This window comes from Peromyscus californicus, unplaced genomic scaffold (genome assembly GCF_007827085.1).
Source record: "Peromyscus californicus insignis strain IS unplaced genomic scaffold, ASM782708v3 Scaffold_2__1_contigs__length_46816999, whole genome shotgun sequence".
Lineage (NCBI taxonomy): Eukaryota > Metazoa > Chordata > Mammalia > Rodentia > Cricetidae > Peromyscus > Peromyscus californicus.
Window position 1 is genome coordinate 4835183 of NW_026294540.1, and position 12848 is coordinate 4848030.

General features: G+C 51.0%; 1 protein-coding gene and 1 long non-coding RNA gene across 8 annotated transcripts in view; one reads left to right on the plus strand and one right to left on the minus strand.

Annotated features, from left to right (window-relative positions):
• Positions 1 to 4651: 4651 nt before the first annotated feature.
• The window catches only part of Git2 (GIT ArfGAP 2), a 53807-nt gene continuing 45610 nt past the window's right edge, over positions 4652 to 12848 (minus strand). For all 7 annotated transcript variants that reach the window (XM_052755087.1, XM_052755088.1, XM_052755086.1 and 4 more), the window contains 4 exons: positions 10882 to 10964; positions 10205 to 10393; positions 8348 to 8411; positions 4652 to 7644 (listed from right to left, as the gene is read on the minus strand). In XM_052755087.1, coding sequence (XP_052611047.1) covers positions 7432 to 7644; positions 8348 to 8411; positions 10205 to 10393; positions 10882 to 10964 — 549 coding nt within the window. In that variant the 3' untranslated portion in view covers positions 4652 to 7431. The remainder of the gene's footprint in view (positions 7645 to 8347; positions 8412 to 10204; positions 10394 to 10881; positions 10965 to 12848) is intronic.
• Positions 7651 to 9515, plus strand: LOC128120864 (uncharacterized). The gene is made up of 2 exons (XR_008221968.1): positions 7651 to 8143; positions 8700 to 9515. It is a non-coding gene; the product is annotated as an uncharacterized LOC128120864 (long non-coding RNA).

Here is a 12848-nt window from a genome sequence, read left to right on the forward strand (position 1 = left end):
ATAATTAAAGTTACCCTAGCTCCTATGGCGTGCCCCCAGCAGGAGAATTCATTCCTGTGAGAGTGGGAGTCTCCTGTCAGGGCCAGGCCTGTAAGATCAATCCATGTGAGTCCATTTAATGGGTAACAGAATTTATTAAGATATAAACTGAGGAAATACACTCATGAATACAGAACGGAGTAGCCAGCCGAAGTTGTCCTCGGATCTGACCAGGAGCCAATCCGGCTGGCAGTTCCATCAGACCAGGAAGCAGGTAGCAGGGAGAAGGGACTCATGACTCTTCTCCTTTACCTTTTAAGAGGTCACATACAATGGCAGGAAGCACCGCCTCCTTTGGACCCTATAGCCCAAGGTCATGGGCAGAGCAAATACCACTACATTTCCCCTTTTTGTCTAAATAAGAAGGTTCTAAACTTAATGCAAACTATATACAATAAGAATGATTATCAAGTATTGTCCAGGAAAAACAAAGGGTAAACACATAAACAAAAATGGAACTACAACCAACAAGAACAGCATCAAACAAGAAAGACATGCTAAATGTCCAGAAATGTTCAGATCATAGGTAAATGGCAAATTACTGAGATTACTCCAGTAGCTGTCCTATCCTGAAGATTCTAGCTCTAGTACTTAATATGTTCTAGCTAAGATACGAGAAGTTTGTAACTGTAACTATCTAGTCTTCAACTCAAAGACCTGAGAAGGAACATAATAATAGCTGAGAAAATGGAAAATGCAAGCAAGCAATTTCTGAAATTCTTGTGAGAATAGACAGAGACAGTTGGCAGCCTGGACAGTCACCTGAAGTTTCTCAGCATCGTTGGAGCATCCAATTTGGCTACAGGCCTAGACTATCTGACAGATCATTTTCAGAAGCAGGTATTTTGAAAGACCATCTTACCCTGTCTTGGCAGAGTTCAGTAGTCACTTTTCCTTGTGCCCTGCTCGCCCGGAAAGGACAGCGTTCATACTGGCAGCAGTCAAGGCAAGGGCAGTTCTTTGCCCAATAGGCCACTCTGTGCCAAGAAGAAGACAAACTTCCAAATGGAAAAGTCTTAGACGCCCAACATTCTCTCGGGATCAGATCAGTGCTGCCAGGAGCAATCGTGTCTCATGTCAACAGAATTCTAAGTTTTCAAAACATTTAAATGTCATATTCTCTAGGCCTATGAAGTGTTTGAAGATTACCTATCCATCTGACATATGTTTCTGTAAATCTGGACAACCTGACTAACATAACTATAGAAATATCAAGCATGGGTGACTATAATTCTGTAAGTCTTATCTACCTAAATAGCCTAAGGACTAAGGCTACACATTAACAAAGTTAACAATCTGTAAGCAGATGTACAGTATAAGGAAAATGACCTCAAAAAAATATCTTAAATTGAGGTAGAAATGTATAGTGCAATATGATAACAATATCCTTAATATGTATCAATATACAAAATATCCTAAACAGGTAGAACATACATACAGTATGGCGAATATAACTTTACATTTGTATTAATATAAAAAATATTTCAAATAAGAGTAGGAACATGTGTACAATATAACATATAATTTTGTATTTGTATCAATATACAGTTATCTTAAATAGGAATGTAGGAATAATTTACATTTGTATCAAATATATAAGAATATCTATCAGCACAAATTATCTAAGGCTGGTAGTTTGCTAAATCAGTTTACAGCAGATACAATAATCTGCCTTAATATACTATACCTATCCATACATGGAGTGTATGCCAGTCTCAGGAGGCCTCTTCACATGTTCTGTGAAGCCAAACTGGTCCTGGAAATGCACACAAGCTTTGTCAGCTGCCCTGAAGTCTAAAGGATGGAGGGCCCACAGGGCCTTGGAAAGACTGCGTGGGTTCCTCACCTGGTACTGGGGTCACAAGTGAATAGATACTTCGTAACCCTGCAGATGTGGCAGTCACCTTCAGTGAGGGAGAGTGCCCAGCCCTCCTTGGCCCAGGCTCTGGTTCCGGTCAGTGCCCATCACACAGCAGTCAGACGACTCCTCTTGGGCCCAGGTCTTCTGTCTGTGAAATGAGGAGTACGGAAATGTAGGCTGTGGGGAACATCAACAGGGAGCTCAGGAGACCTAGCCTTCCAGGGGATGCCTTCCGTGTGTCTGCCTGAGGTGTGGGCAGAATTGTCCCCATTTTAACCAGGAGCCAGTCATCCTTCATTCTTCGGCCTTGCCTGGGGATGTCCCTCCTCTCAGGATGCAGGAGCCTGGCGTGGGGTGGAGTGGGGGCTTCTCCTCTCCTCAGCTCCTGTCAACATGCCTGTGGAACCTGTGGTCCTCAGACCATTCCTGCTGGTGAACTGGGCAGCGGCTTCACAGAGACCGGTGTCTAACAGCAGAAGGTAAGGGATGCCTCGGTGTCAAACAACCAGAACCGATGAGAAACCCGTGGGAAAAATGCGGCACTGGCAGACAAAACAGACTGGGGGTGGGAGCCGGTCTGGACCCCCTCCTGGCCTCCTCCTTTTATATAAAGACAGGCCTGCTGTCTTTATACAGGATGTCCATTTGCGTGGGTTCAGAGCACAGGCCTTGTACTCTGGGCTTCTCCACGACTACCCATGTTTGAAGGTCTGAGCCTCAGGCTCCTCATCTGTGGAATGGGGAGGTTTCAATTCCTAGTTCCCGGGTGTTGGATAACTAGCTGCAAGATATAGAGACCCTGGCACGGTGGGTGTGGGGGGACCGTAGACCGTACTGGAGGGGTGCCGAAGCAGGGTTCTGGATTGACGGGTCAAACTGCAGTTTCAAAATGTGCCCATCTCTTAGGTGTTCAGGGCATGAGATGGAGCTTAGAGTAGGCAAAGAGAAGCAGCCAAGGCCAGCAGAGGGAAGAAGCCAAGGCTAGCAAACACAAGTAGCCAAGGCTAGCAAACACAAGTAGCCAAGGCTAGCAAACAGAAGCCAAGGCTAGGTGAGTGTCAGCCTGGGCTTTTGAAGGGGAGGCTGACCAAAGTGGGCCTGAGAGAGGGCAGATAGGAGGGGAAGATGACTCCAAGGAGGGAAGGTGTTGGGAAGAGGGATTTTTGTAGGCCGAGGCTCTGGAGTCGCTGGAGAGATGCCCCATTTGGGAGACAAATTGGACTAAGTTCTGAGTGAGTGTGAAGAGTTTGGGAACCTGTGAAGAGAGGAAGCTGTGGGGTGTGTGGGACGGGGAGCAGGGGCCAGATGTGCAGAGCTGAGGTCATGGCCGCCGATGCCCTGTAAGTGGGAAGCAGGTGGAAGGATTGTATGGGCTGAATCGTGGAGAAACAGCCGTGGTCAGAGGGCCGAGGTGGGCACCCTCTAGACTTGTTCCTGGACAACCGCACACTCCTGGCCTGCTGGGTGGCAGACAGGTCCCTGGGGTCCCTGTGTGAGGTGGTCTGTGCTTGGCCTACAGATGGAGTACACGGGGTGCCCTGGCAGTGGGGCTTCGAGGCTTCCAGAGCTCCGTCACTGGCCGCTTCGCCACATTCTCAAAGATGCCTCATTTGACGGACCGTCAGGTTCCTCACCTTCCCCAGGCGGGGAGCGCCCCGCCTTGTGTGTGGGTTTCTTCCATCAAGTGGAAACACATCTTCCTCCATAGGCTGCTGAAGACCGAAGTGGCCATCCACCCTGAGCGTGTCTGTGGGTGTGTACATGCATTCATGGCTTTGGAGGACAATTCAAGGAAGCTGGTGTTCTCGACCACGTGGGTTCTGGGTTCAAACTCAGCTTATCAGGCTTGGAGGCAAGCGCCTTGACGGCTGGGTTATCTCACCAGTACTTGGAAGAGGTCACCCACGAAAAGAACTGAGCAGTGCCAATAGTCACGGTCGATCGCCAGCAGCAGCTGGAATTATAAGGTCATGATCAAGAGGAGTGCTGTGTGCGCACAGACCCGAGAGCATCTACAGCAGTGTCTTCCAGCGTGGTACAGACGGGCACCCGCACAGCCGAGTCAGCTTTGTATGGCTCAGCAACTCCACAGGGCTTCTTGGGAACCTGGCCCCGGAAGCACTCTGGGTGTGAGCTGCTGGGTGTGAGCTGTGGACTGCGGGCTCTCCCAAGACGTCCTCCCTAGCAGGGAGTAACGTCCTGCCTTTCTTGGGCTTCATTTGGAGAGGCCTGGAGATGGTCAAGTGTCCCCTCCTCCTTCTACCTGGAAGTACCAAGTTGCTTCTCCAGAAGACTAGGTGGCCCTGACTGACCAAAGCACACGGCCCCCATGCACACTGAGAGTGAAAAGACTGCTGGCCTTCAGCACGGACTCATTCTATGGCCTGACTGCCTGCTGAGAAGGGGTGAGGGCATGTGAGTTAGGCTGCCTTGGGACGACCTAGAAATGAAAGGGCTAAGTGCACTAGGATGGGCATGATGGCACATGTCTGTAGTTCCAGTGTTCAGGAAGCCGAGGCAGGAGGATGACCGCTCAAGGCACGCCTGAGCTACAGGTTGAGACCCTGCCTCAAATACAAAACACACAGGCTACATGCTAAACACAGGAAAGAGAAGGCTAAGCTGGGTGCCCCAAGGTGGGGAGACTTGAACCACCTCTCCTCAGAGGTACAGTGGCGTGGGGGCCTGCCCACCCCTACCCAGTGTCCGGAGACGTCCACCGGCTGGAGGAGATCAAAGTGACCACAGGCACTTGAAGAGACTGTTTACTGCATAACTGGCAGGGACCGTTTCCAGAACGGCTTTACACGAGGGGACAGCATCATCAGGAACAGGATGTTTAATGACAACGAGGAACAGTGCAGGCGAAGGAGCGACGCAGGTAAACCCCCGGCGTGACATGCGTCTCGTTTTGTCTATGCAGCACTGTGTTTTCTAAGAGCACGGGTTATATTCAACTAGCACAAGGAAGGAAAGGAGACTGGACTACAAGAGGCTCACGGGAGCTGTGGAGGACTCACTGGAGGCAGGGGAGCACCCCACACTGTGTGATTATAGTCCCGACTGTGGCAACACTGGACTCAAGTCTTTGGCAAGTAAGAACCGTCACGCTGAGGCCACGGTGCCTTCGGCAAGTGGAGCTTGGGGCGGGGCCAGCTCACCAGCAGGCCCTTCATCCTCTCGGTCCCGGGAAGTGGGGTACACAGGCAGGAAAGAAGAACAGGGAAGAAGGGACAGAACAGCTGGATTGGACGCAGGGCTGACTTGCGCAAGGCGATGGGACCCACAAGCAAAACTGGCCAGGACAAGCATTGAGACAGGATGCATTTGCCTATGGGAGCAGAATGTTCTGACCCCAGGTCGCATGAGGGGCTGTGTGGGGCACCTCCTGCTGTTTCCTTGGCGTCCACCTGGAAGGCCTGAGGAGCACTCAGGACTGACTGAACTCTGGTGTTTTTGAGAGCAGTTGGAAACACTGTACTGGCCCCGAGTTCCTTAATTTTCTACAGACAGTGTCCTCTGTGGCATGTCCTTGCCTCTAACGAAAAATTCTCTTCCAAGAAGCTTCCAACAGAGGCCTGTCCTCCCTGGGGATCATGGGAACCAGCTCAGGATTGGAACCAGCTCCGCAGAGCCTGCCAGGAAGGGCAGCAGAGTCCTTGAAGCATGCAGAAAAGCTTGTCAAAGTCAATGCCTGAGCTCAAGCTAGCAGACCCCTTTGGGAAAGGCACTCCTGGGCATTCAGCAGCGATGTGGCATTTAGGGTTTTACGGACAGATAAGTGGGCACAGTTTCTGGAGTGCTGGCCCTTTCCCATGCACACAATGTAGGCAACCTGACCTGGAGAACCTGACTGTGGCGGTGCTGTTTCCGGGAGGAAACCTGCACCCTTGATCATTCCCACAGAGCACACAGGGGAGGAGACTGACAGTGACCTCATGGCAGGTGATCGCTGCCTTCCACTGCTGGCTCAGAGGCCTACTTCTGGTGGCCAGTAAAGCCAGCCCTCCTCAGGAGGCAGAGCCGGCAGATCTCTGTGATTTGGAGGCCAGGCTGGTCTACAGAGTGAGATTTAGGACAGGCACCAGAACTACACAGAGAAACCCTGTCTCGAAAAACCAAAAAAAAAAAAAAAAAAAAAGCCAGCCCTCATGTTGCAGTTTAAAGACACCAGCAGAGGCTGTGAGAGGCAGCCTAGAGGCTACAGGTCACTTCCACCTCTTCAGTGGGCATGTCTGGATTGACTACCCACATTTCTAACTAGAAAAATGGCATAAAATTTCTGGTATCTGGAAAAACCAAAGCTTTAGCAACTTCAAGTCTGTTTCTCCACAGCAACAGGAGAGGAGTGAGAGGGAGAGGAGCCGCTGTCCTTGCAGGCCAGGCGGGGCTCCCCAGCTGCCCTCTGCCCTGCTGGACACCGGACTGCCTTCATAGCCATACACTGCCTGCTCTCTCAGGTTAGGGCCTGAGTTCCACCCATACGAAACAGATGGGGTAAGCTGGGATATTAAGGAAGAGCCTTAAGTAATGTAAACCCCAGTGCTGCTGTGGTCTGAGTGTCAACCTCTGCCCTTGCAGAGCTATGGGAGAGCTGCAGTCAGTTGGAGCATGCTGAGAACTACTTAATCTCTAAGTAGCAGTGAGGTGAAGGAAGAAACTGAGACCATTACGTCTTACCTGGGAAGAAACCCTTCCAGAGCAGGAGTCATGTGAAGCTGTGAGGGGTCACAGAATGAAGGGCACCGTGGTGTCCGCCCAGTGCAAGACCCGCGGTTCTCTTTGCAGTAAGTTCTGAGTCAACTGTCAGGCTGGGGGGAAGGTAGGTCCCTGACAATGGGTGCCACTCCTGCTCTGAATGTGGCTAACTGGAACCTGACGTAGAGGGGGGATTCGTAACTACTATTTGGACACTACGGAGACTTCAGCATGATGGTAAAATCTTTATAGATAGAAAATCAAGATAAAAATATTAAATAACACACACTTAACATGATACAAAAGTTAGATGTGGGTCATTTCCTTGTCTCTCCCAAGAGATGCGCTCTCTTTAGAAGAGGCGAGGACCCTGCTCTCCACACACGCCTGGAGATACCCCGAGCTCTGAGAGTCTACGGCAGGATAGACAATCTACTTATTGCACGATGCTTGGAAGGAACAGAGAAGTCATTTTTAAAAAATCCATCTGTCTTAAGAAAAGGTTTTACTAAAAATATCAGTTATAGTTTCAGCCATGGGTAGAGAGTTTTAAGGGATGGGAGAGTTTTAGCGAACTCCGCACAGAGACCTGACACACATCTGGTCATGATCTAAGCCTGGCGGCAACACAGCAGGAATGGGCTGCAAACAGGCACAGGTAAGGCAACGGTAAGTCACAGTCAGAAGTCTGTTAGAAAACATGCAAAAATAATACTGAGTTTTCTTTAAAAAGTTTCAAATCATCATTAACGTTTCTGTAAAAATCTGAAGAGTTCAGGTCTACACCGAAGCTGGACTTCCAGAAGCCTAGAAAACAGGGCCATGCCTCAAGCTCAGTTGTTGTTCTCTTTGGTGGTGATTGTGACCAGCTGTTTGGCGGCCTTGGCGATGTCATAGGCACACTGGATGACCTGCTGAGTGACCAACTGCACATCTGTGGGCAAGCTCGCGTCTCCCGGGAGGGCCTTTCTGCACTCCGACTGGAGCCGGTAGGCACTGGACGTCAGTAACCGGAGGGAAGTCCTCACCGTGTCAGACTTGGGTTTCTAAAATGAAGAGGACACGGTAGGCTGTGGGCTGCAGGGTGGACCCCAGCAGCAAGGAGTAAGCTGCCCGAGAGCACCTGGAGTTGTGTTTAAACGTTACCAGCAGCCGGGCGGTGGTGGCGCACGCCTTTAATCCCAGCACTCGGGAGGCAGAGCCAGGCGGATCTCTGTGAGTTCGAGGCCAGCCTGGGCTACCAAGTGAGTTCCAGGAGAGGCGCAAAGCTACACAGAGAAACCCTGTCTCGAAAAAAAAAAAAAAAAAAAAAAAAAAAAACGTTACCAGCTTCGCCAACAAGGGCCTAAGCAGTGAGGAAATGCTTACATTTGAGAAGAATTTTAGTAGTATGTGCTGTTTTAAGGTATTTGAAAATAATCTTATAGGTAATATATCCTAAACTTTATTCTATTGCTTTGCCTTTGCAGCACCTGACTTACATATATCCACATCTCACTAAAACGGATATTCGTGCACACTAAGAACATCTCAAAGTCCTACAAGGTGATGTACTTAAGAGCTGTGTGCTACAAAAATGTAAGAGAAAGGTCATGGGTGACTGGACAGCAAGACAGCAGAGTGGGCCTAGTGCACGCAGGGCCCTAGGCTTCATCCCAGCACCCCACTCCTCACCAAAGACAGTAGTACATAGGTCAGGAAGCAATGCTGAGAAACTCAGTCAAAGAGGGCTGGTAGGGAGTGACTTACTTTGGGGAACAAGGCTGCCATCTCAGTAACAGCGACATGTATTCTCTCTGAGCAGGGAATATAGCTGTAAGATATTGAAGAGGTCGTTAAGCAGCAGCTCAAATGATTCAGAGGTAACGAGTGCTCAGCGGCCAGACCGGTTCCATTTCCACTCTGTTAATGCAGGGCTGAGGTTCTGTGCACACCTGACGGCGGACACACAGCTACAGAGCAGGTCCCCCTCCTTTCAGAAGCACACCTTCACCCCATAACAGTCCCCAGGCCTGCAATGTGCACTGTGTGCTCTGGGCCACAGAGATGAAGACAACCACGTGCTCAGCCTGCTCACTTACTTCTCCTATCTACCTTCCAGGTTTCTAGGAAGAGGAGCAACGGTCCCGTGCCAAGTTCCACAAAGGTGAAGAAGAAAGACTGATAAAAAAAAATCCCTCCAATTCCACCAGTGCCTCCACCTCACCATGTGCTGCTTGGCCATGGAAGGCACACAGCTCCTCTCCTTCGGCTGCTCCGAGAGCAAGGAGATAACAGCTTCACACTGTCATCTGTAAACAGCCTCTCTCCACGCAGGCATGGCCAGCTGACTCGTAATGAGAAAGGGGAGAACTGCTGGGCGGTGGTGGCGCACGCCTTTAATCCCAGCACTGGGAGGCAGAGCCAGGCAGATCTCTGTGAGTTTGAGGCCAGCCTGGGCTACAGAGTGAGTTCCAGGAAAGGCATCAAAGCTACACAGAGAAACCCTGTCTCGAAAAACCAAAAAAGAGAAAGGGAAGAACCAAGACCCCGGCTTTGAGCAGGAGTCTTATCTGAGGCACCCTGACAGAGCGCAGGGGATTCACTACAGCACACCATGTCAGGTCTTCAGCCTGGGGAGGGACTATGTGCTCTAACACAAGCTGATGGGGTACTGAGTGACAGTTCTTAATGTAACACTGCCACTAAGCCTTGGCTATGTGTGCAGGACTTCCTCGCTGCATGGGAGGGACATGGGCACCGGGAAAGAATGTTGGGAGGTATTTTCTGCAAAGAAACACTGCCCAGGCTGCTGTAGGTTTAGCCTGATGAAGGTGTTCCTAATCACCACAGACTCAAAGCCGCAAGCAAGTAACAGTCTTTCCTCGTTTTTTTAAAACCATAAAACTGACTTCTGAGTAAAGACTATCAAAAGCCATCTCTATTTCTAATTTTATATTACTCTGCGTGTGTGTGTGTGTGTGTGTGTGTGTGTGTGTGTGTGTGTGTGTGTGTGTCACACACACAAGGGAGCCAGAGAGGTCAAGAGCAGCCTCCCCTCAGGACACCTCCTGTCTGGAGTCCCAAGGGGACTGACTCTAGAGCAGCAGGGCCTTCAAGCTGTGAGGTGGTCTCCTCCCCCGTGCTGTCCCCAGGACACTGCAGTTTTATTTCTAGATGTATTTATTCTAGATGACTTTGTAACGTGATGAAAACAAAAACCTCCACACTAAAAACCCCAAACTCAAGCCACACACATTGTGTTTAAGTTTCCATCCACCCTGAAGTCAGAGCGGAACTCAAGCAGCCCCCGCTGGCACAGGTGTGCACACTCAGAGCACACCCCACCCCCGCTGGCACAGGTGTGCACACTCAGAGCACACCCCACCCCCGCTGGCACAGGTGCACACTCAGAGCACACCCACCCCCGCTGGCACAGGTGCACACTCAGAGCACACCCACCCCCGCTGGCACAGGTGCACACTCTCAGAGCACGCCCCACCCCCGCTGGCACAGGTGCGCACTCACAGCACCTCCCCACCCCCGCTGGCACAGGTGTGCACACTCAGAGCACACCCCACCCCCGTTGGCACAGGTGCGCACTCCCAGCACGGCTGCAGCTCGTACCTGTCATGTTTGTTCTCCTGGGCGGCTCTCAGGAGCTCCTGGATGTTTTTGGTGATCTGCTCAGTCTTCCGGATGACATCTTCTGTGCTGGGGAGCGTGGAGCTGGGGACCAAGTGGAGCTCTGCTGTGTCTGGCAATGAGCCGTCACCTGGCCACACCATACTCCTCTGCCGTCCTTTCCGGTTTGACCTGTGGACAGTTAAGAACGGCTAAGCCCGAGGAGCGCTCACGAGCTGTTTCTGTGGTTCCCTTCTCCTGCCTAACAGGAGACCCACAGCCTTTCACTTTGTCCTGGCTGGAGTTAGGGCTGCTGGAGACAGGGTGAAGGAGAGAGACTGAGGAAAAACAGATGGGGAGGGGCAGCTGCAAACAGCCATCCCCAGGCTGCGGATTCCTTGAGAAACACTCAGCCTCTAGCTCCTATCAGCTTGGCATGCGGCACTGATGTCCACTGCAGACACTGCAGCCCTGCAGCAGGCTGGTACAGGGGCAAACGGCCGGCACTGAGGTGGCGATGTGAGTACAGAAGACACACAGCCTATGACACCAGGAAACTCAAGCAGCTTAAGACCCTGACGGTCTGCAGGAAAGGGGTGAAAGGCGGCCCAGGCTGCCGAGTCTGTGCTCACAGCCCCGACGGTCCCGCCCGACTGTCCCCGACTCCCTCCTGCACATACACTGTGTCATCTGGCTCAGTGTCATAGGGGGTGTTGTCGTAGTCGCTCTCTGGGGTGCTGTTCTGCTTCTCCAGCCTGGATGTCTGCAAAGAGACAGGGTCCCGTTAGTTTTGAGCATCCCATCCTTCCTCAGTCTTCCCAGGGAGGCACGCCTGCCAGGCTGGGTTACCTTCACACCCAGAGCTCATGTGGGTCAGGAAGCAGCCCTTTAGTGGGAACGCAGTGAAGGTGAGTGAACACCGGGTCCACTCCTGAACAGACACACGCACTGACAAGGGCACACACACAAGCCTCATTTAGTTCTCAGTGGAGGGAACGAGATGCAGTTAATAACAAACACAGCGGCCCATGTCTGAATACACACCGTCAGAGCTGGAAGCTGACTGTAACCCATCAGTTTAACACCAGATGGGAAGAAGGACCAAGAGCTAGCTGCTCACCCTCAGGCAGAGTCTGCAGAGGAGCCAAGAGCCGGGGCTCAAGCCTTCTGCAGATCCCCACATTACTACATGCTTGGGAAGTCTGGGTGACTGCCGCTAAGAACTGCCTTCAGGGATGGTTTCTATGAGCCCTCTCTGAGAAAGCCACGTGCTGCCTGTGAACCAAATGGATTAGCCCAGTATGACTTAGTTCCACATCACTTGTTTCTCAAAATATTTATCTCTCAAGATGCAAAGATTCAGTCTAACTATGGAGGTTCAAAATGGGCTGTAGATTCAAAGTGGGAATGCCTAAAAACATTGCAAGGGAAAGGCAGTGCCATTAAAGGCAGGGCCTCTCAGTGTGACAAGATGTGGCAAGGACCACATCCTCTGGAGGAGTCTGGTCTGGAGCGTGTAGAGAAACCATTTCTCGGCGCTCATCTTACTGTGTGTGACAATCCCTTATCTAGAAATGAGCGTACGTCGATGCAAAATCTACACCATTACTGATTGCCTGTTTCCAGCCACACATGACAGGGACTTAACCGGTGCGGCGGGACAGTGTGGTAAAGGCCGCAGCTGTGAAGGCTTTGCTTAGACACAGGAGACAGTGCAGCCTCCTCCAGAAGAATGGCTGCCAGAGGAAGCTGACTGAGGAAGTCTGCCTAAGGTCTGTGGTCTGGCCAGCTCCAAGGGGGGCGTCTCCTCAGTCCCACCACACTGTCTGTCTGCTGAGGTCCTTCACATTTCCTCCTGGACTTCCTCTCCCCCTCTAAGAAGACACTAGGGCTGGCTTCCTAATACCGACTTTCTTACCCGCTCCCACTCATCTGGTAAACGACCAGGTGTTGGCTTGGAACCTTGTGAGATTAAAGTTAAACTCTTGAGCGCCTGCTCACTGCGGCTCAAATCAGTGGGTTACCGACACTAGAGGCCCCGAGAAGACAGAGGGCGCCATATTCAGTGCAGGGCGGTGAGAGCGGAGTCTTGTGGGTCTGATCTCAGAACCACACCTCTCTAAGACCTTTCTTACCTTTTACAGGGAATGTCTGGCTAATCTTTTTTTTTTTTTTAATTTCAAACAAATATGCACACACACAAACACATGCACACACGAAGCTGGACAGTCCATTCAGAGCTGCTCCCATGGGAGGAAAAATCTGGAAGACAAAACTAATATCTTCCACACCTTATATTTTGGATGTTGAGACAGAGCCCTGCTATGTAGCCGGGTCTGTCTTAAAATTGTAATCCTCCTGTCTCCTGCAATCCCTTGTCTCTACAGCAGATGATTCTGCTTCCCCTGATGTCAAGACGACAGTCAGAAATGGAATACATTACCCACAGTGATCCAAAGTGCCAAGCTCTGTGTGAAGCCTCTGAAGAGTGAGCCGCACACCCACTCCCAGTGCTCAGGAAGTGCTCCTCCAGTGCAGAGGACAATCACCCAGGGTCAATTACTTACGCACTGAGTCCTCCGCCGCCGTCAAAAAAGCATATTTCAGGATTTCAATGTAGCCAGCATTTAAGTTTATGAAAAGTATT